At 41.3% G+C, this 23,753-nt stretch overlaps 1 protein-coding gene across 1 annotated transcript in view; it reads left to right on the forward strand.

Moving 5' to 3' along the window:
- The window catches only part of SVOPL (SVOP like), a gene marked incomplete at both ends in the record, with an annotated part of 52,418 nt that overhangs the window by 20,411 nt on the left and 8,254 nt on the right, over positions 1-23,753 (forward strand). The window contains 5 exons of the mRNA XM_080932408.1: positions 632-705; positions 2,792-3,003; positions 6,171-6,282; positions 8,515-8,596; positions 9,544-9,633. Coding sequence (XP_080788534.1) covers positions 632-705; positions 2,792-3,003; positions 6,171-6,282; positions 8,515-8,596; positions 9,544-9,633 — 570 coding nt within the window. The remainder of the gene's footprint in view (positions 1-631; positions 706-2,791; positions 3,004-6,170; positions 6,283-8,514; positions 8,597-9,543; positions 9,634-23,753) is intronic.

The raw sequence follows: 23,753 nt of genomic DNA on the forward strand, positions 1-23,753 counted from the left end.
CAGTCAGTGCTTCTAACCATTAAGCCATCTCTCAAGCCCACTTGAAGTATTTTTATAACGTATATTTATTTGTGTGTATGTTTGTGGGTATTGGTGCGAATGTGTATGCCCTAGCATGCATGTGAAGGCCAGAGGATAATTTGTGGTTGTCAGTTCTCTTCTAGTTTGTGTGTTTTGGAAATTTAACTTAGATTATCACACTTGGCAGCAAGCACCTTTGCCTGCTGAGCCATCTTGATAGCCCCTCTTTTGTGTTTTTGAAGGTGTATGTTTGTGTGTGTGTGTGTGTGTGTGTGTTTAGGTGTTTGCCACATGCAGGCAGTGTCCCCTAGAGGCCAAGAGAGGGTATTGGATACCATGGAACTGGAGTAAGGAATGGTCCTGAGTTGCCTTGTGGGTGCTGGAATCCAACCAGTCTTTTGTACAGTGCTCTTAGCTAAGGAGTTGTCCTCCAGACCCTAGGCTTGGATATAACACTTCAGTCTTTCGGATTTGGTGGGGGAAGGGCTTCATAACTAAGCCACACAAGGATGATCTCACCACAGCATATTTATGCATGATCAATAACATCAGAGAAATATGTCCTTAGCTCTCCAGGCATGTAGTCTGACCTTCCTGTTCCTTTTCCCAGGAGAAAAGAGGAAGATTTGCAGATCTACTAGATTCTAAATATCTTCGGACCACATTACAGATCTGGATCATATGGTAAGAACATAATTACTGCAGGGTCAATGTTAAGGCAGGAGGATCTGTGAGTCCAGGTCCAGCCTGGGCTACTTAGTGAATTTCTGGACAGCCAGGGCTACACAGAGGAGTTCTGTATTGAAAAACCAAAACCAAATCAAACAAACCAACCAACCAACCAACCAACCAACCAACCAACCAACCAAAGAAACAAACAAAAGCCCAAACAGGTATTTTGAGGAAACCCACTCAAGTAGAGGAACCCTACAAATAGACCTTTTTAAAAAAACTTTGTCTCTCATGATTTCTTTTTCCATAGTTAACCAGAATCTAAAGATCATACTAGTTTTGGCTTCTTCAACAGAGAGACCACATGTACATAGAACTTTTATTACAACACATTGCAAATTGTTTTGTTAGACTGTACAGGAACATGTAAGGCATCACGGTGTTCACTGAAAGTCTTAGAAGGTCTTATCTCTCCATGGATAAAGGAGACAACTGTAAACCAGGGGCACCAGGGGCACCAGGAGAAATACACATGGACGATCAAATAGTTTCTTCTTCAATATCTTGTCTTTCTAATACTACCCACCCTACCCCACAAAAAAAAAAAAAAAAAAAAAAAAAAAAAATGATAAGCCGTAAAAAGAGAAAGGAAACCTTAGTATTCTCCAGTGTTCCCAGCCCCTCCCATGACTGTGCTCACCTCCTGGTCTTCTGTAGTTTGGGGCTTTCTGTTTACCCCACAACAGAGACTGATCCTTTGAGCTCATTAACAATGGCAGAACAGCCTTTGGATGGGCTCTCTGCTGTGCAGCCTTAACCTTGAGTGAGCAAAGGATTCCAAGCAGGACTCAGAAGATGCTTAATACACAGGACTTTTACTACATTAAATTAGTATCTCTGGAGGTGGGTATGGTGGCACATTTTTCTGCTAGCAGTTTAAAGCAAGCCTAGCATGCATCAAATCCTGTCTCAAATAGACAAAAATGTGGTGTCTCTGTGCCACATAATATCATGAACCCAATGGCAAGCTATCAACTAAGAGAAGAAATTTGGAATATATATCACATTATTATATAATAAGCATATATAATACAAATTATATATATATATGTAATTGTCTTTCAACAAGTTAAGATAGGCAATCAAGTTTAAGATTTTTTTTTAAGTTTATGTGTATGTGTGTATTTCTCTGTATTTCACTCATGTGTGGTTGGCAGAGGATGCTGGAAGGGGGTGTCAGGTCTCCTATAAACAGGGCAGTGAGCCATCCAACATGGGTGCTGGGAACTCAAGTCTGTCTCCTTGGGAAGGGCAGCAAACCATCTTAGCCACTGAGCCATCTCTCCAGCCCCCACAAATAAGTTTAGAAATAGGCAAAAGGCTTGACTAGGTATAGCACCCAAACTACCTCTGAAGCATTTATCAAGACATGCTCAACTTTTAACGTCGTCAAGAAAATACAAGTTAAAACCCTACAAGCTTTTGTAAACTCAATAATGGGTAAGGACAGCTATATTAAGAAAGACCACCAGCCTGGAGAGGTGGCTCACCAGTTAAGTACACTGACTGCTCTTGCAGAGGACCCCAGTTCAGCTCCTAGTACCCACATGGTGACCCACAACCATTGATCTCCAGGAGATCCAACGCCCTCCCCTGGCCTCCAGAGCACAACATGCACATGGTGAACATACACGCATGCAGGCAAAACACCCATAAAATAAAAATAGATCTTTAAAAAGACTGCCTGTACCAACCAAGGGTTTGCGAGTCTGCGAAGTAACTGGAACATTCCAGGTACAGCTGCCTGCTGTTCATATGGGAACAGATGATTTGAAATCCCGCCTAGGGGTGTCTGTTACTGTTAAGAACACATACATGGCAGGAGCCAGTAGTTGTAGCTCCAAGTTTACGTCCAACAGAAATGCATACGTGTGTTTCTCCAAAGGCGTCTTCAGATGCTGTGAATGCCGTCCATTTTGCTGTTTCTCTGTGCCTTTCACACAGACCACGTTCCTTCTCATTCCTGCCTGCCATGGTCCTTTTTGTTCCCCGGGTCCGGTGAAAGCCTTTGCCAATGATATTCTTTACACACCTCCAGGCTGGGCATTTCTTTTGCCTATTACGGGGTTATCCTGGCCAGCGCGGAGTTGCTCGAGCGGGATCTGGTCTGCGGTTCGAAGTCGGAGTCGGAACCAGAGGTGGTGGAGGTCACAGGGGACTCAGAGGAGGGTCTGAGTCCCTGCTATTGCCACATGTTCGCGCCCTCTGACTACAGGACTATGATCATCAGCACTCTTGGGGAAATTGCTTGTAAGATTGCCCATGTACCTGCCCTGTTTCAGGCTGGAATCTAAGGGAAATGTGACCCCCACGGCGGGGCTCCCACCTAGCAGAACTCCTCAGGTCCTCAGATCACACACACTGCTACATCCTGGGTTTCTGTTGCTGTGGGGAGGAGGGCCTACAAGAGTAAAGCTTTGAACTATCCGTTTTATCAGTTCCAAGATACAGTTTTAGTCTAGAGCGGTGGCATACACTTTTAATCCCACTGCTGGGGAAGTAGAGGCCAGTGGACTTATGTGAGTTCTAGGCCAGTCTGATCTACATAGTGAGTTCTAGGCTAGCCAGGGATACAAAAGTAGCGAGACCTGGTTTCATATGTAATGATCCAGTCTTTGAGATCATAGTATAAATTCCCTTTCCTCCCCATGAACCCCACTCTCAAATTCATAGTCTCTGGTTTTGTTCAATTTATCTGTCTATCTATCTATCTATCTATCTATCTATCTATCTATCTATCTATCTATCTACCTACCTATGTTTGGGTTATTTATTTATTTACAGCAAACTTCTATTTTCCCCTTAGCTCTTACAATCTTTCTGCCCCTCCTCCACAATGTTTTCTGAGCCTTAGGTACAGCAGTATTTTGAAGATGTATCCACTTGGACTGGGCTCCACAACTGTGGATTTTGATTGGCCGTGGTTTTCAGTAGTTGCAGAGTTTTCCTTGGTGAGGGTAGAGACTGCTGTTCTCTGTGGGTGTGAGAAAAAATATCCATAGTGTCATTAGGGGATATGCTGGCTTAGTGAAATGATGGTTGTATGGCCTTCTCCAAGAGCCTTGGCTTCACCAGTCCTGGAGAGCTGGGTAGGTTTCCAGTTCCAGGTATGGTGTTCTTCCAGTTGAGTGGACTTTATGACCAATTAGACAGCTTTTGGTTAGTGCCAAGGTGTGCATGCACTGTTAGGGTCGCTGTGCCTTGCTGGTCATTGTCATGGCTCATAGGCGTTACAGGACAGTGCTTCCCTCTGTTGGAAGTTGGTTCGGTGCCTTCTGGTGCCATGAAAGCTGGTTCTCAGGAGGTTTTCAGTTCAGGTCCAGCCCTGGTCTTCTGGGTTCTGTGTCTGAAGTGGATGGTGTCTTCAGCACTACGGACTTACCTTCCACTGCTGGGCAGCAGCCAAGAGCAGTAATATATCCTACAATGTTTTGTATGACCTGATTTTTGTACAATCTAATCTGTTTTGTATGATTTGATAGTTCTGTGGTTTTTTTTTTTTTTTTTTTTTTTTTTTTTTTTTTTTTTTTGTAGGTTCCTGAGCCCATGCCTGGTGTTGGGGTTTTGTTAGTCTTTGGCTCTTAGGGAAGCATTGTCAGTCCAGATGGGAAAAAAATTATTTAAAATACTTATGTATATGTACTGACTTACACATATTCTAGGGATTTTTTTTAGGTAGATAATACTACAGTTTCTTATGATGTATCCAAATATTCTTCCTGCTATTTTACCGGCTTCCCTCCTTCTGTATTTATCTCTCTTCACCCCCCTAGTTATTTTATTTTTATGGTTTTTGTTTAGATTTTATGTATGGCTGCTTTGCCTGCCCGTCTGTATGTGTACCATGTGTATGCATGGTGTCCTCATAGATTAGAAAAGGGTTTTTAATGCTCTGTAGCTGGAGTTATGGGTGGTCATGAGCCACCATGTGGGTGGGTGCTGGGAATAGAATCCAGGCCGTTCTTTGCTAGAGTAACAAGTGCTCCTAATTGCTGAGCCACTCTCTTGCCTTCGTAAGCCCTGACCCGGTTTCTCATTTTCCCCTTCAGATCTCTATTGTTCTCCCTTTCCCCACAACAGTGCCTTTCCACTTTCCTGGATTTGGCAGTTCCTCCAGGTTATATACTCACATCTGACCATTTGGAGCTAGGAACCTCATACAAGAAAGAGCATACAACAACTGCCTCGCTGGCTCTGGGTGGCCTCATTTAATATGATTTCCTAGTCCCACCCATTTACCTGGATGAAACTCTGAAGAAGCATGTGAAGATAACTCCAAAGCGAGAATCTCTCTCTTTCCTCTCTCTCCTTTCTCTCTTCTCTCTCCTTTCTCTCTTCTCTCTCCTCTCTCTCCTTTCTCTCTTCTCTCTCCTCTCTCTTTTCTCTCTCCTCTCCCTTTCTCCCTCTCCCCTCTCTCTCCTCTCTCTTCCTCTCTCCCTCCTTCCCACTCTCCCTCCCTCCCTCTCTCTCTCCCTCTTTTTCCCTTTCTCTCTCTCCCTCACTCTCCCTCTCTCTCCCCCTTTCCCCCCTCTCTTTTTCTCTCCCTTTCTCTCTTTTGGTGTTTAAGACAGGGTTTCTCTATTTTGTAGCTTTGTCCTGGAACTCACTCTGTAGACTAAACAGGCCTCTACATCACAGAGATTGACCTGTCTCTGTCCCCAGGACACTGGGATTGAAGGCATGCACCATCAATGTCAGCTAAAATGGGTGTATCTTACAATTAGACTTCAGTTGGCAGCACTGTTTATTTTTACTGGACAAAATGATCGTCCATAAAAGTCAGTGTGACTGGATGTAGCTGAGTTGTTTGAGTGCTTACCTACCTACATGTGCAAAATCCCTGGGACCGTATGAACCGGGTGTAGTGGTGTGTAGTGGTGTGTGCCTATAATCCCATTGCTTGGGAACTGGATACAAGAGGATCAGAAATCTAAGGTCACCCTTGGCTGAGTTTGAGGACAGTGATATGAGACCCTGTCTCAAAATATTAAATAGGGCCCAGAGCTAAGTGTGGTGGCACAAGTCGACACCGGGAAACCCTGTCTCAAAACCAGAAATTCAGTGGAGCCTTGAATTCAATGGACAATGGTATAGGAGATTTAGCAACCTGGCTTATATAATGAGTTCTAGGACAGTAAGGGCTATGCAGAGAGACCTTGTAGAAGAAGGAAGAGGAAGGAGGAGGAGAGAGGAGGGAGGAGTGAGGAGGAAGAAAGAAGGAGGAGGAGAAAACCACATCTTTATGCATAACCAGTATTTGTTACACCTGGACCCATAAGGAAAAAATACACTGGCGATGTCACAGCTCCCATGACAGCGTGCCTAGGTTTAAGATGACAGGCGGGGTCCCGCTGCTGTCTATGGATTTCACTTTTGCTCCGAGGTGTCACCATTTGTCTTTGCTCCTTGCTTTCTAGTGAACCCTTTAAATATCCTGGGCATCAATTTCCTGGGCAGACGACTGAGCCTGTCCATCACCATGGGATGCACGGCTTTGTTCTTCCTGCTCCTCAATATCTGCACTTCAAGGTACTCTGTTGTTCTTCGGCCGCTTCTACTCACGTGGTCATCGAATGGGACTTCCTGACTCCTGGTGATCAGTGGAGTCTGGAACACATCACCTCAAAGGGAGAGCAGAGAACAGGCAGTCTGTCTGTCTGACTGTCAGGCCCTGCCCTGACACCTTCAGCTCTCATTGGATGTTGTGCAGTACCAGGATGCTCACTTTACCCACTGGCTTATTTCGGTTATTTGTGCAAAGCTTTTTAGAGAATTAGAAAACAGCTCTTGCTTCTTACCAAATTATGTGGAACAACAGGAACTAGCACAGTGACACAGACAACGTATCTGAGTCTGGAAACATAGTTCAGGTAGGGTTCTTGCCTCAGATAGCAAGCATCACCCCAGATCTGCAACCCTGCACAATATATAGTTGACTATTGATCTGTGAGTCCTACACCTACAGGCCAACCAACCATAGATTGGCTTTTTTTTTTTTTTAAGTTTTATTCCAGACAGTGAAAACAAACTACATCTGTGTAGAGTGTGGGTACTGGGTAGCTACATGTCACCTTGACACAAGCAAGAGGCATCAAAAAGGACTGAGAAAATGCTTCCACAAGATCTCACTGCAGGGCGTTCTCTCTCTCTCTCTCTCTCTCTCTCTCTCTCTCTCTCTCTCTCTCTCTCTCTCTCTATCTCTCAGATGTTTATGATTTATTTATTTTGTGTGCATTGGTATTTTGCCTGCATATGTGCCTGTGGGTGGGCATTGGATCCCTAAGAGCTGGAGCTACAGATGCTTATGAGCCACCATGTGGTTGCTGAGAATTGAACTCAGGTCCTCTGGAAGAGCAACTAGTGCTCTTAACTGCTGCACCCCTATAGTGGATTTTTTAAATTAGTGATTGATGGGGAGGGCCTCTCCTGTTGTGGGTGGTGCCTTCCCTGAACTGGTAGGCTTGGGTTCTAGAAGAAAAAAGGTTGAGCAAGACATAGGGAGCAAGCCAGTAAGCAGCACCCTTTCATGTCCTCTTGTGCATCAACTCCTGCCTCCCTGCTTGAGTTGTTGCCCTGATTCTCTTCAAAGATGGACTACTATGTGGAAATGTAGGCCAAGTAAACTGTTTCTTCCTCATGCTGCCTTTGGCCATAGTGTTTCATTGCAGCAATAGAAACCCTAACTGAGACAGTCTAAAATTGTTCTTTTAGATTTGTGAATTGGGTCTTTTTTTTGGGATTTTTCTTTAGTTTTTGAAGTTATTATTACATCATTTTCCCCCTTTACTTTCCTTCCTCAAATCTCTCCTATGTACCCCCTGCTCTCTTTTAATGGCATTTAAGTTTTTTCATTGTTTTACACACACATACACAGACACGCACACAAACACACACACAAACACACACACACATTCTAAATTCATAAATATAACCTGTTCAGTCCATATACTATTACCTGTATGTTTGTGATTGCAGAGATGAACATTTGGCGTTGGATAACCAACGGGGGAAAGAGTTTTCCTTGGGGACAACCATTTCTCCTGATCTCAGTATTCCATTCTTTATAGTTCTTTGTCTGGAACTGAGGCCCTGTGAGGTTTCTTCCATGTTAGCATGTCCACTGGTATTGTCATTCAGGTCTTGTTCAGGTAGCCATGCCGATGAGACTTCATGGGTACAGCCTCTCTGACAATTTTCTAGGATACATTTTCTTAGAGCAAATTCCCTGCAATCTTCCGGACCCTCTTTCACAGTGGGTTCTGGATGCAGGACTGGAGCTGTGGATGTGCTGCTCCTGTTTGGGCATTAACACCCTCTTGTTCTCTGCACATCGTTGCTCTTAAACGGCACTCCATGACATTTACATCTTACAAGGGACTAGGCAATCTAGTGATTTAAAGAAGAAATGAGAGGGGGCTGGAGAAATGGCTCAGCAGATGAGAGCATTAGCTGCTCTTGTGAAGGACCCAGGTTCGGTTGCCAGCACCCACATCCAGGCGTACACACAATGAACATGCACACATGCAGGCCAAGCAATTATACTGATGAATACCTTCTCCAAGGCATGTGTTCATTAGGGAGCGTCAGGCCTGGGCATCCTATTTGGCGAAAGGATTGTGGGGAAACTGGCTTAGGCTGGCTTAGGATGTCACGGTTAGGCCAGCTGAAGAACAGCACCCTGCCAAGGCTCAGCTTTGTGAGGCCGCCTTGGAAGGTCCTCTGTGTCTGTTCCTATAACTTCCTCTGCTGCTTCTTCTTCAGTGCCGGCCTCATTGGCTTCCTCTTCATGCTGAGGGCCCTGGTGGCAGCAAACTTCAATACCATCTACATCTACACTGCTGAGGTGAGCCCTGAGGAATGGTGGGGCTACACAGGACACGCCGGCTGAGCTTTCAACCTGTGCATCTGACTGCCGTTAACCATTTGATGAGTTTCTTAAAACACTCTACGAAAATGGTATCAGAGAGCTTGACATGGATTTCTCCTCTCTTGTTCAGTCTACTGAACTCTCTCAAAGACAAGATCCCTTCCCTTTCCTGTAAAATCGGGATGTTACTCAAACTTGTCAGTATGACAACTGCCTGAGATGCTTTCGGGGAGGGAGGATCTATTTCCCTTCCGTTTCAGCTGTTTTGATTCATGGCTGGCTGTTTTACCCTTTGGTCTGTAACAGAGACACCATGGCCAACTAGTGTGGGAAAGAAAGCTGGTTACTTCATAGCAGCCAGGAAGCCAGGAGAATAGCAAGAAGGGGTGTGAGCTAAGATACACCCTCAAAAGCACACTCCAGTGCCCACGTCTTCTAACAAGGCTTCTGAAGTTCTAGTCTATCCAAATTTTGAGTCCATTAGTGGATTAAACAATTGATTAGGGTAGGCCTAATGTTTCTGCCCTTGACTAATCTAAGCAGCTCTACATCTAAATATGCTGACAATAAAAATTAATCGCCATGGACTGGGGAGATGGCTCACTGGGAGAAGGTACTTGCTGCCAAACACAACAATCTGAGTTCAGTCCCCCTAGATTTACGTGATAGGACAGCTCCGACTCTGTGAGTTATCCTCTGACCATACATGCACCATAGATGCATGCATGGCCATTCACACATGAGAAATAAATAAATGTAACTATTTTTAATTAAAAACTGTATACTAAAGACAAAGCACCATCTGCCTCAAAATCCATCCAGTATGCTACAAATACAGAAACTTGAACCAGTCCGGGAAGGGAGGAAGAGAATTGTGGAAAGACCAGTCACCAATGGGCCTTTTCTGTTCCTCTTCCCTGCAGGTCTACCCAACCCCGATGCGTGCTCTAGGGATGGGAACCAGTGGCTCTCTCTGCCGCATTGGAGCGATGGTAGCCCCATTTATATCCCAGGTACACAGGAAGGGTGTGCAAGGAGGCTGAACCTCAGTGGGGTGGGGAAAGGGGATCCCAGTACTCTTAGAGTAAGGGTATAGCAAGATTTTCTGCTTTATTCGGAGGCATGAATGTTTGTCTATGATCTCTAATTGTGAGTTGTATCTCTTGTGGAACTTGTCAGCCAAGATGGACTATTGAAAAGCAAGAACATATCTGGGAGTAGATTAGAAAAGCAGAGCTTTGGCACCAGGAGGTGGGGCTGGGCAGAAGTTTGGCACAGGCTGGATATTAGAACGAGCTTCAATTACCTGGTGTTGCATTGTTATAATTATAATTATTATTATTTCCTTTAAGAAACTGTTGGGGGGAGGGAATGAGGGGAAGAGGAAACATGAAAATAAGAGAAACAAAAGCCTTTAAGTCCCATCCACTTCAATCAGCCACTATGCACTTCACTCCCTTGACCAGCTTGGATGTGGAGAATTCAAGTCTGGGACGTTTCATGTTCACCCCTAGGGTATTGCCGAGGTTTCTGATGGCGAGAGCTGCTTCAGGCTTTCCGTGGTGATAGCTGTCAATCTTAAATGGTAGGGTATCATTATCACACAAATATCCCTGGGCTCTGCCCAGAGATGCAGATGGTAGAGATGGAGACCCACTACCTGCACTTTAAGCAGAGCCTTGAGTCGACTGATCCGTGCGCCTTCCCGAGGGAGGCTGTGCTGAGCACTGGGAAAGCAGTGATTAGGAACTGGCTTTTTCTTTCACAAGGTTCTTTCCTTTCTTATTTTCTAAAACCAGTAATTCAATGAGTTCAAGCGAGACTTTGCAGGCCTGGAGATATAGCTTAGTGCTTAAAAATGTTGGCTGTTCTCCAAGAGGACCGGAGTTCAATTCTAACACCCGGCACCCATGTCAGGTGGCTGACATCTGCCTGTACCCACATCTCTGTGATATCTGATGTCCCTTTTTAGACCCCTCAGATACACATAGCATCTGCCCCCCACACATACACTACAGACTTAAAATATATTTTAAAAGTAAAGACCATATACATTAGTCAGCAATATGTTTATATAATATAAAGACTAAATATATAAAGTTTAAGTCAAATGCATCTTTTAAAGTAAATGTTTTGAGGTATCTAGTTAAAGAATGACTACAATAAAAATAATAAAATCTAGGTTTATGTATTCCAAGCAAACAAAAAAAGGAGTATTTTACTACCAGATTATCAAAGGCTTGCCACAGTGCCGAAGGGATCAGTACAAGGGTTCTCTGGAGCTAGGCAGGAACTATTCTCCTTTATTCTGGGAAGTATTAGGAACCAGGTGCCCCAATCCTAGCCAAGTATCTTAGTTCATGCTCCTATAACAACTTATCAATGACCAAGGGGCTAGGGGTGTGGCTCGGTTGGAAGAGTGCCTACCTAGCATGCAAGTAGCCCTGGATTGCCTACAATCCCAGCACTTTGGGATGTAGAAGCAAGAGGATCAGAAGTTCACCCATCCCCACCTACTAGTGAATTTAGAGTCAGCCCTCTGCCTAGCTGGCTGATGGGCATCTTTTCATTGTATCCGCACCTATAAAAGAGCCTTGTGTGGCCTGTTTTATAAGGGTGCAAACACCTCCTCCCAAAGGACCTGCCCCCAAATAGTATGTGCTCGTATCTGAGACTAGGATTTCAACATAGGAATTTTGGAGGGGCATATAGGCCTACAGGAGTCCCTTGGTTCAGCAATGTATGATATCCTGAGACCTTCTATAGATGGGTGGCTAAGTCCTAATGAACAAGGAACTTGAGTAGCAAGCATAGTGGAAAAACAGCTAGGGAAAGTGTTGTGCCAAAGCAATGAAGACTGCCCCCGTGTGGCCGAACCTAAACAAGGCATCTTATTAGGTGAAAACATCATGGAAAGGACATGCATGCATGAACACAGCACTTCACACAGGAATGTCAATGGGAAAGTTCGCGCAGAGAATGGGGCAGGGCAAACAAACGGAGCTTTTGTTAAAAGGGAGGAGGGCTCTTCACCTCCTATCCTCTTTTAGTGACTAATTTAAGAAACAATTTCTGGAGTGTAAGTTCCCCCCTGCTGATTGTAGAATTTTTTTTTGTAGCAGTATTTACGTAGCTCACTAATAGTCTTTGTTTTGTGAAATAAAATTGTTATTCTGTTAGTATATCATATTAGTTATATTAGTATATCTTCTAGTTTTTTTTTACATATCTTTAAATTTTTTTTCTTTTAATTTGGGAATTTTACATGTGAGTTCTGTATTTACATAATTTCCACGATGTCTTTTGCTTCAACTTCTTTCATGTTCATCCCTCACTCCTTCTCAAGTTTGTGATTGCATAGTTATTATTTTACACACACACGTATTATTTCACACACACATGTATATATATATATATATATACATATATATATATACACACACACAGCCTACCGTAGTACATATGTATATATATATATATGTATGTGTGTATATATATGTGTGTGTGTACATATATGTGTGTGTGTGTATATATGTATACACACACACACATATATATATACATGTTTGTGTTTTGGGCTGACAGCTAAAGGTAAGCTAACTTATCACAGCCTTGTAACTTGAGAAGACTTCGTGTCCCTGTCTTATTAACCCTTCCTTGCCTGCAGCTTTTCATCTAGGGGTGGGGGCCTGGTGAGGTGTCTTTCACTTACAACGGTATGTTTGTATTGTTGAGATTTCACAGGTAAAACCCCCTATCACACAGAACACACTATCGTGTAGCTGACATTCCTGTCCTGTGTCTTACTGTCTTTCTGCTTCGTCTTCTGATTGTTTCTGAACCTTAGGTGTAGGCTGATTGTAGTATATTGATTACAGCTGGCACCCCATGGTCAGCTGCTCTTTGCTCTTTGATCAATTGTGAATTTTTGTAGTATCCTTTTCTGATGCAAAACGAAGCTTCTTCGATGAGGAGTGAGCGCAGCACTCATTTGTGGCTATAAGGGTAAATATTTAGAAAACAGAAAATATGTTGGTTCAGGAAAATGGTAGCAGGCTCTCCTTTAGGAAGACTAAAGCTACAGATAGTTGACTAGGTTTATATTACCAGGCTTGAATCCTTTCCTACTGAGCAAGCTGCTGGTGGTTGTGGGTCTCATGCTTTATCACTAGGATTGGCAATTGCTCTTCTCTCTTAGCAGCTCGCATAGAATCATTAGATGCAAGAATTAGTCCTCTGGGAGGAGGTCCCAGGTCAGTTCCATCCCAATTCCTCCAAGTTCTTGTCCAAAGTGTGTGTTGTCTTTAGCAATAGGTATTACCTTCGAGTCCGGGGCAGCAACCAAAGGCAACAGCAATAACCTCTGAATAATGTTGGGAGTCTCTGACTTCCCTGGCCAATGACTCCAAAGGAAGATTGTTGTACTGTGTATTGGGGCTTTAGTTAGACAGTCGATGGTATCACCCCAAACGTCATAACTGCCTCTTTCTCCTTACATTCTTCCCACCCCCTCTTTCTCTACATACACATTCATGTATACATACATGTGTAAGTATGTATGCATGCATGTATTACGTATGTATGTAAACATAAACTAATATATTTTCCTTGTGTCTTTTCATGCTCTTAGTGTGTCTGCATCCTTCTTTCTCCCTTCCTGTCTACTATGTTTCCTTCCTCCTTTGCATTAAGTCCCCACTCTGTCATTTCCCCCTTTCCCCTCTTCGGTGTCCCAATATCCCCCTTTCTAAAGTTCCTTCTTTCCCATCCTGAAGGTCTCTTTTTTACCTTCCTGGTTTCTGTGGTGACTCCTGGATATATACTCAGATCTAAAAACCCAGAGCTAGGATCCACAAATAAGAGAGAACATGATGAATTTGTTTTGGGTCTGGGCTACTTTGCTCAGTATACTTCTCTTGAGGTAGAGTCTCTCTATGTAACCCTTGGCTGTCCCAGAACTCCTGTGTAGACCAGACTGACCTTGAATTCAGAGATCCACTAGTCTCTGCCCCATGAGCGCTTCAATTAATGCCTGTCTTAATGTTTTCAAATTCCATCTGTTTACCTACATGTTTCATGCTTTTTTTTTTTACATTTGAATAGTATTCCATTGTGTATTATCTCCTACATTTCCATCACATAATCAACAGGACATTTAGGTTGTTCCTGTCTTCCAGCTACTGAACATGTATCTACGGAGTAGGCTGTTGAGTGCTTATGCCAAGGAGTGGTACAGCTCGGCCATATGCTAGATTTGTTCTTAGCCTTTTGAGAATTCTCCTATTGATTTTCAGAGTTTAGGCTAATTTGCAGTTCTGCTAATCGTAAATTATGGTTTCCTTTCCCGACATCCTCTAACATTTTTCTTAGCCATTCAGACTGGGGTAAGGTAAGATCTCAAAGTAGTATTAATCTGCATTTCCCTAATTGCTAAGGACATTGAACACACCTTCTGAGAGATTTCTTAGTCATTTATTTGTTCTTTTGAGAATTTCCTGTTCAGATCTGTAGCCCATTTTCAAATTGGGTTATTTCTTTTAAAAATTTTAATTTTATTATTTTTAATTGTGTGTGTGTGTGTGTGTGTGTGTGTGTGTGTGTGTCTGTGTGTGTATGCATGTGGGTATGTATACAGAAATACAGTTATACACAGAGGTCAGAGGCTGTGGATCCCCTGGAACTGGGATGGTTGTGAGTCCTCTGATGTAGATGCTGGGAACCACCAGGGTCTTCTAGAAGAAAAGCAAGTACTCTTAATTTCTGAGTCATCCCTCCAGCCCATTACTTGTTTTTTGAGGTTTTGTATATATATATATATATATATATATATATATTATGGATATTAGTCATCTATCAGGTTTAAATTTGGCAAAGGTTCTCCCCCACTTTGTAGGCTTCCTCTTCACGTGTTTGCTCTGCTGTACAGAAACTATCATGTGGTCCTGTGTGTCCGTTATTGTGATTAATTCCAGAAGCAAATGGAGTCCTATCCAGAAAGTTCTTTCCTGCACCTATGCCTTGGACTGCCCATGGTTTCTTTCAGCAGTTTCAGTATTTTGGGTGTTGCCTTGAGGTCTTCAGTCCATTTGGAATAGATAGATAGGGGATCAATTTTACTCTTCTTTGGTGGATACCACACTGTCCCGCATTGTATGTTTTTTTTTCTTACAACTTTTTTTTAAAAGAGAGATACATGTACAGATTTTTAAAAGCATTTTGGCATAAAACTATATGGATATACTTTTGTCAGTACTTAATTCTTTTGGAGGTTTGATAGTATGCACTGAAATCTTACTAGTTACCATAAGCATAAAGTACATGTAGAACAGAACATAACATGGAAACAGTCAAAAGTTTTCTTGCTGTGAATAGACTAAACACAATGATTGTTGAATACCAAAAATTGCCACAAGGCTATATTCTTAGCTCTTGAATTATTAATGATTTAAGGTCTGGGTGTACCACACTCTGAGAGGGTGCTATACACTTATTTTTTTTCTAAGAAGGACTGAGGCTTTCACTTTTTGACCTTTTTTCTTTTTCTTTTTTTTTCTTTCTTTCTTTTTTGAGCTTCATATGGCCTGTGAGTTGTTTCTGAGGTATTCAGAGCTTTCTGGGGTTAGTATCCAATTACCAGTGACTGCATATTATGTCTGTTCTTTTGTGACTGGGTTACCTCACTCAGGATGATATTCTCTAGATGCATCCATTTTCCTAGGAATTTCATAAAGTCATTGTTTCTGATAGCTGAGTAGTACTCCATTGTATAAATATACCACAATTTCTGTATCCATTCATCTACTGAAGGACATCTGGGTTCTTTCCAGCTTCTGGCTATTATAAATAGGGCTGCTATGAACATTGTGGTGCATGTGTAATTGTTATACATTAGAGCATCTTTGGGGTATATGCCCAGAAGTGAAATAACTGGGTCTTCAGGTAGGACTATGTCCAATTTTCTGAGGAACCGTCCTACTGATTTCCAGAGTGGTTATACCAGCTTACAACTCCACCAATAATGGAGAAGTGTTCCTCTTTCTCCGCATCCTCACCAGCATCTGCTGTCATCTGAGTTTTTGATTTTAGTCATTCTGACTGGTGTGAGGTGGAATCTCAGGGTTGTTTTGATTTGTGTTTCCCTGATGACTAGGGATGTCAAGCACTTCCTTAGATGCTTCTCAGCCATTCAATATTCCTCAACTGAGAATTTTTTGTTTAGCTCTGTACCCCATTTTTTAATAGGATTGTTTGGTTCTCTGGCGTCTAACTTCTTGAGTTCTTTGTATATATTGATATTAGACCTCTATCAGATGTGGGATTGGTAAAGATCTTTTCCAAATCTGTTGGCTGCCAATTGTTTTCTTGACAGTGTCTTTAACCTTATAGAAACCTTGCTATCTCATTAAGTTCCATTTCTTTATTCTTGCTCTTAGAGCACAAGCCATTGGTGTTCTGTTCAGGAAAATTTCTTCTGTGCCTATGTGTTCTAATGTTTTCCCTACTTTCTCTTCTAATAGTTTTAGTGTACCTGGTTTAATGTGGAGATCTTTAATCCATTTTCACCTGAGCATTATACAAGGAGATAAGAAAGGATCTATTTTCATTCTTCTGAATGCTGAGTGCCAGTTGGACCAACACCATTTGTTGAAGAGACTGTCCTTTTTCCATTGAATGTTTTCAGCTCCTTTGTCAAAGATCAAGTGACCATATGTGTGAGAGTTCATTTCTGGATCTTCTATTCTGTTCCAGTGATCAACCTGCCTATCTCTGTACCAGTACTATGTGGTTTTTAACACAATTGCCTTGTAATATAGCTTGAGGTCAGGGATGGTTATTCTTGCAGATGTTTTCTTGTAGTTGAGGATTGATTTTGCTATTCTAGGTTTTTTGGTGTTCCAGGTGAATTTGCAAATTGCTCTTTCCAACTCTATGAAGAATTGAGTTGGAATTTTGATGGGGATTGAATTGAATCTGTAGACTGCTTTTGGTAAGATGATCATTTTTACAATGTTGATCCTTCCAATCCATGAGCATGGGAGATCTTTCCATCTTCTGAGACATTCTTCAATTTCCTTCTTCAGAGATTTGAAGTTCTTGTCATACAGGTCCTTCACTTGCTTAGAGTCACACCAATGTATTTCATATTGTTTGTGACTATTGTGAAGGGTATCTTTTTCCTAATTTCTTTCTCAGCATGTTTGTCTTTTGAGTAGAGGAAGGTTACTGATTTGAGTTAATTTTATATTCAGCCACTTTGGTGAAGTTGTTTATCAGCTGTAAAAGTTCTCTGGTGGAATTTTTGGAGTCACTTAACTACACTATCGTGTCATCTGCAAATAGTGATATTTTTACTTCTTCCTTTCCAATTTGTATACCTTTGATGTTCTTTTGCTGTCTAATTGCTCCAGCCAGGGTTTTAAGTACTATGTTGAATAGGTAGGGGGAGAGTGGGCAGCCTTGTCTAGTCCCTGATTTTAGTGGGATTGCTTCAAGTTTCTCACCATTAAGTTTGATGTTGGCTATTGGTTTGCTGTATATTGCTTTTATTATGTTTAGCTATGAGCCTTGGATTCCTGTTCTTTCCAAGACTTTTAACATGAAGGGGTGTTGAATTTTGTCAAATGCTTTCTCAGGATCTAGTGAGATGACTATGTATTTTTTTATTCTTTGAGTTTGTTTATATGGCAGATAATGTTGATAGATTTCCATGTATTAAACCATCCCTGCATCCCACGGATGAAGCCTACTTGATCATGGTAAATGATCATTTTGATATGTTCTTGGATTTGGTTTGCAAGAATTTTGTTGAGTATTTTTGCATCAATGTTCATAAAGGAGATTGGTCTGAAGTTCTCTTTTCTTATAGGGTCTTTGTGTTGTTTAGGAATGAGGGTTATTGTGGCTTTGAAGAATAAGTTGGGTAGTGTTCCATATGACTCTATTTTGTGGAATAGTTTGGAGAGTATTGGTATTAGGTCATCAATGAATGTCTGATAGAATTCTGGACTAAACTTATCTGGTCCTGGGCTTTTTTTGGTTGGGAGGCTTTTGATGACTGATTCTATTTCTTTACATGTTATGGGATTATTTAGATGGTTTATCTGGTCCTGGTTTAACTTTGGTATCTAGTATTTGTCTAAGAATTTATCCATTTCCTCCAGATTTTCCAGTTTTGTTGAATATAAGCTTTTGTAGTAAGATCTGATGATTTCTTGAATTTCTTCAGTTTCAGTTGTTCTGTCTCCACTTTACTTTCTGATTTTGTTAATTTGGATACTCTCTCTTTCCCCTCAAGATATTCTGGCTAAGGGTTTATCAATCTTGTTAATTTTCTCAAAGAACCAGCTCTTGGTTTTTTTGATTCTTTGAATGGTTCTTTTTGTTTATATTTGGGTAATTTCTGCTCTGAGTTTGATTATTTCTTGCCATCTACTCTTGGGTGTATCTACTTCTTTTTGTTCTAGAGCTTCCAACTGTGCTGTCAAGTTGCTAGTGTATGCTCTCTCCAGTTTCTTTTTGGAGGCACTCAGAGCTATGAGTTTTCCTCTTAGTACTGCTTTCATTGTATCCCATAGATTTGGGTATGTTGTGCTTTCATTTTCATTAAATTCTAGAAAATCTTTAATTTATTTCTTTATTTCTTCTTTGACCATGCTATTGTTGAGTAGAGCATTGTTCAGCTTCCATGTGTATATGAGCTTTTTGTTGTCTTTGTTGTTATTAAAGACCAACCTTAGTCCATGGTGATCTGATAGAATGCATGGGAGTATTTCAGTCTTCTTATATCTATTGAGGCTTGCTTTGTGACCGACTATATGGTCAATTTTGGAGAAGGTGCCATGAGGTGCTAAGAAGAAGGTGTATTCTTTTAGGGTGAAATGTTCTGTAGATGTCTATTAATTTCAATTGGTTCATAACCTCTGCTAATTTCACTGCATCCTTGTTCAGTTTCTGATTCCATGATTTGTCCATTGATGAGAGTGGGGTATTGAAGCCTCCCACTATTATTTTGTATGGTGCAATGTATGTTTTGAGCTTTAATAGGGTTTCTTTTATGAATATAGGTGCTCTTGTATTTAGAGCATATATGTTAAGGATTGAGAATTCCTCCTGATAAATTTTCCCTGTAAGAGTAAAAAGTGTCTTTCCTTGTCTTTTTTGATGACTTTTGGTTGAAAATCTACTTTATTTGATATTAGAATGGCTACTCCACTTGTTTCTTGGGGCTGTTTGCTTGGAAGGTTTTTTCCCAGCCTTTTACTCTGATATAGTGTCTGTCTTTGTCTCTGAGATGAGTTTCTTGTATGCAACAAAATGCTGGATTCTGTTTATGTATCCAGTCTGATAGTCTATGTCTCTTTATTGGGGAATTGAGTCCACTTATGTTAACAGATATTAAGGAATAGTGATTGCTGTTTCCTTCTATTTTTGCTTTTAGAGGTAGAATTATGTCTGTGTGTCTTTCTTATTTTGATTTTCTTGCTTAGTTATTTTCTTGCTTTTTCTAGGATGTAGTTTCCCTCCTTGTATTGGGTTTTCCATCAAATATTTTTTGTAAGTCTGGATTTGTGTTCAGATATTGTGTAAATTTAGTTTTGTCCTGGAATATATTGGTCTCTCCATCTATCGTGATTGAGAGTTTTGCTAGATATAGTAACAGAAAGATGGCTTTCTTAGTCCATTCAGCTACTTTGTATTTTTATTTTAAATTGATAAGTTGAGGGTATTAACTTTTAAAGTGATGTATGTGCTAATTGCCATCATTTTATTTCTTCCTGTTTGTGTTCTTGGCCCTGTTGCCTTTTAGGGCTGAAGAGATGGCTCAGTGGTTAAGAGCACTGACTGCTCTTCCAGAGGTCCTGAGTTTAAATCCCAGCAACCACATGGTGGCTCACAACCATCAGTAATGAGATCTGATGCCCTCTTCTGGTGTGTCTGAAGACAGCTACAGTGTACTCATATATAATAAATAAATAATTAAAAATGAACTTGCCTTTTAACTACTGTTATTTCTGCTTTTCTAAGAATTAAGTGTGTGTCTGTAGTTTTCACCTGTGCTCCTTTCCTTCCATAGCTCTTGATAGATTCATGTGTTGTAAGTTCACCCACTTTATACCTTTCACTCAATATTTATTTACCATATACCTTTCATTTTGTCTTGTCTGTATACAAGCTTGTGGGTGTGCTCACGTGTAAGCAGATGCACATGCGTGTGGTGAATGTGTAGGCAGAGACTGGCTTCGAGTGTTGATCATTCTCCGTTCTCTAAAGCAGGGGGCTCTTGCTGAATTTGCCAATGGGCTGGCTTACTGGCCATTAGCCTAGATCCTGGAGACCCGAAGCGCTTTACCCTAAGTCACCTCCCCACCCCCTAGCTAGTGCTTATTTTTATTTGTTTTAAAGAAGTCAGCAGACTGACCTCATTCTGAACGGTTGTTCATCGGGGCTCCCGACTCTGAAATCACATCCTTCTGTGACTGCCACCGTCCACGCTGAATGACTTCCAGCCAGACTCTTAATGTGCCTTGGGTTACACAGTCACAGGCTGTAAACTAAGTCCTCTTAAGAGGAGCTTCTTCCCTCTGCTCTTCACTGATTTCTGTAGTAACCCCTCCTCTATCCCTGCGTAGGGCCCTAAATCCAGAGGTTACTTGAGCTCTTGGCCATATTAAGGAGTTTGATTCCTGCTGGTAACTTCTACCATCTTACCTGCTTGTTTTTCCATGTGCCTGGTGCATCCACCTCAGCTGCTTTGACGCTCATGTTTGTTCGGCTTCCTTTGTGTGCTGCTCTTACTGCTTAATCTTGGATGCTTATCTTTCCTCATTGTTATTTCCTAATTACTAACTGTATGCCCATGACCTCTGCGGTTGGGGGGACAGTTGTCAGTTTGCTTTTAAGAAGTTTTTAAATTTGAAAACAATTTATGTGTATGGGTGTTTTGCCTGTGTCGTTGTTTATACACCATCATGTGCAGTCTTTGAGGCCAGGAAGCACTGGCTCGCTTGGAACTGCAGTTATGGACAACTGTGAGTTACCGTGTGGGTACTGGGAGCTGTACCTAGGTCTTCCGGAAGAGCAGCCAGTGCTCTTTAACTCCAGAGACATCTCTTCAGCTTTAAATTTGTGTGTGTTTGCGGGCATGGATGTACCACAGTATATATGGAGGTCAGTCTTTTCATCATGAGCATCCGAGAAACTGAGTTTAGGCTTAGTGGTATCAGGCTTTACTATTTGACCCATCTTGACCCCTGCTCCAAACCCTACCCTTTTTAAAGCAGGCAGGGTCTCATGTAGTCCAGATTGCCTTCAAACACCCTGTGTAGCAGATGACCATGGAATTCTGATTCCTGCTTTTATGCCCCAAGTGCTGGGATTTTAGCTGTCCTACCATGCTCAAATTCATTACTCCTAAATTCTCATTTTCGCATCAGGCCTCACTTCTGAGCCTCTGATTCATCTAACTACTCTCTTTGGATTTCTATGCGACCGTCTTAAAAGAATCTTAACTCTAGCGTTTCTGATTAAGCTTCAAATATTTCTTCACACATTCCTACAGTTTGTGTCAGTTGTTGCCTCTTTAACTGCTGTAAACAGAAGGCTGTGCGGGAATAACCAGGCATTATTTAAGGTTCTAGAACAAGAGTCCAAGATGTCCTGTTCAGAGCTCTGTCCCTGGCTTGTGGTTCTCTTTGCCATCATGGAGTATGTGGTGTCTTCTCTTTCTGGAAGGACACTGATCTTGTCAGGGTAGATCTCCCTTTTATCATTGCAACAGATTTTTAAAAAATGGGGTTTAGTTTATATTTCATTTTAAATTGTGTGTAGGTGTGTATATCTGTATTGAGAGTATGTGCACACGGGTGCACACTGTCCCTGAACTTCCCGACATGGATGCTGGAAATGGTACTCAGGTTCTCTGCAAGAGTGGCTAATTAATGCTCGTAACCACTGAGCTCTCCAGTCCCCACAACAAAGGTGATCATAGCCTGCCTTTTGATTTACTATCAAAAATTTTTGGCCTATACATTTTAAAAATTTTATGAACCAATACATTTTAAAAATTATTTATTGTATATGAGTACACTGCAGCTGTCTTCAGACACACCAAAAAAGGGCATCAGATTCCATTACAGATGGATGTGAGCCACCGTGTGGTTGCTGGGAATTAAACTCAGGACCTCTGGAAGAGCAGTGAGTGCTCTAAACCGCTGAGCCATCTCTCCAGACCCTGAACCAATACTTTTGACCCATGGTGTTTTTATCATGTTTAAATGTCTTCCCACCAGACAGTCACAAGCTATTTATTTGTTTGTTTCTTTCTTTATTTAAAGACAATGTAGTCCTGCCATGTGCCACAAAGCCAGCTACATTCACCTGCTTGCTAAGCCTTGATTTCGATTTCATGCTTAAGGTCTGAGTTAAAAAAGCAACAAAAGTCTGGGAATGGAGCGCGGCAGTAGCCTGCTTCGCAGGTGTAAGGATTCGTGGGCATTGGCTTCTCACTGACAATAATGTTCCTATCATAGTAAAGACAAACTTCCACAGGTATTTGCTAGTGATCTTTTGTGACTCATTACTTTATTGCCTTTTTTCTGTTTAGTACCCAAGGCTAATCACCTCCCTAGGGTCCTCTGAAAACTTTCAGGCTTCCTGGGTTTGTTTTGTTTTTTCTTTTTACAAGTCAGTTCTTTGAAATTCATTTAAAATTTTTTTCTTTCCAAACTGATTGCAAGTTCCTTCTTGGGAATTTTTATTTCCATTAGAATTACAAATTGCCTTGGTAAGAATGATGTAAGACTTTATCTAAGAACTGAAGCTCATTCGTGTGCTGTTCATTAATGTATGAATATGCATTTTCCAATTTTTTCATGCTAATTCTGGCACGGAATTTCATGTAACTGACGCTGACATCAAGGTTGCTATGTGTACATCTGAAGACAGATGACCCCTAGTGCTAAGATTTCATGTGGATACTACCAAGCTCTGTTGAAATTTCACTAGCTAGAGGTAGAACCCAGCCAGTGCTTGGTGTATAGAAGACTGCAGTCAGTCTACTGAGGTATACCTCCAGCCCCTTTATGTAAATTTAGTTACTCCCAAGTAATGGTTTTTGACACTGTTAGCTGTGTCTCACAAGTTTAAATCATTTCCACTGTATTCAGTTCAGATTGAATTTTTTGATAGCTTAAAAATGTTTGAAGATTTTGCTATTGTCTCTATAACATGTTGCCATTTTAGTTAGAAAACAATTTTAATTGTTTCAAGACTACTGAAATTTATTTTATGTCCAAGGATATGGTTTATCCCAATTAGCATTTGATGAACATTTTAAAAAGGATATTGATGTTGATACTGGATGGACTGTAATCGGACCTTGTTGGTTTAATTGTCATGAAGTTCAATTCCTCTTTTTCTTTTTCTTTTTTTCTTTCTTTTTGTCTATTAAGAAAGGGATAGTGGATTCAGCTCTTGTTGCTCTTCCAGGAGACCAAAGTTCAGTACCTACCACTCACATCAGGTAGCTCACAACTGCCTCTAATCCCAGCTCCAGGGGACTGACACCCCCTTTGGCCTTCATGGACATCTTCATTCACACATATGCACATACATACATATAAATGACAAAAATCTTAAAACAAGGGATATGTTAAGGTCTCTAGTTGTCTGAACTATTTCTGCTCTTAGTTTTAGCTGATGTTTGAGCTTTTTCATCTTGTATATGAATGTCTATGAATGCTGTCTAATTGACTGTCACATAGAGCTCTCTCTTACCTCTGGTCTAGGCTCTGCTTTTAGTGTTTTTCCTTCCTGGTGTGGGGACTGAACCCTGACCCTTGTTCATCCTGAGTAACTTCTCTATCACTGAGCTACACAGCACTGCTTTTTAGATCTTAGTGTTTTGTGCTGATTGAACTTGGGGCCTCCCACAAGCTAGGTGATCTACATCCTTAGTTCCTGAAACTTTTAGAAGAAGAGTTCTTTTTCCTTTTGACTTTGACAATATGGAGTGAATGTTGGAAAGATGAATTTTAACTGAATATTTATTTTTATGATGCTGACTGTACTCAGGACACCAAATGCTGTACTGGCTGGTTTTGTGTATCAATTTGACACATGTTAGAGTCATCAG

Source organism: Micromys minutus, assembly GCF_963924665.1.
Source record: "Micromys minutus genome assembly, chromosome: 18".
Lineage (NCBI taxonomy): Eukaryota > Metazoa > Chordata > Mammalia > Rodentia > Muridae > Micromys > Micromys minutus.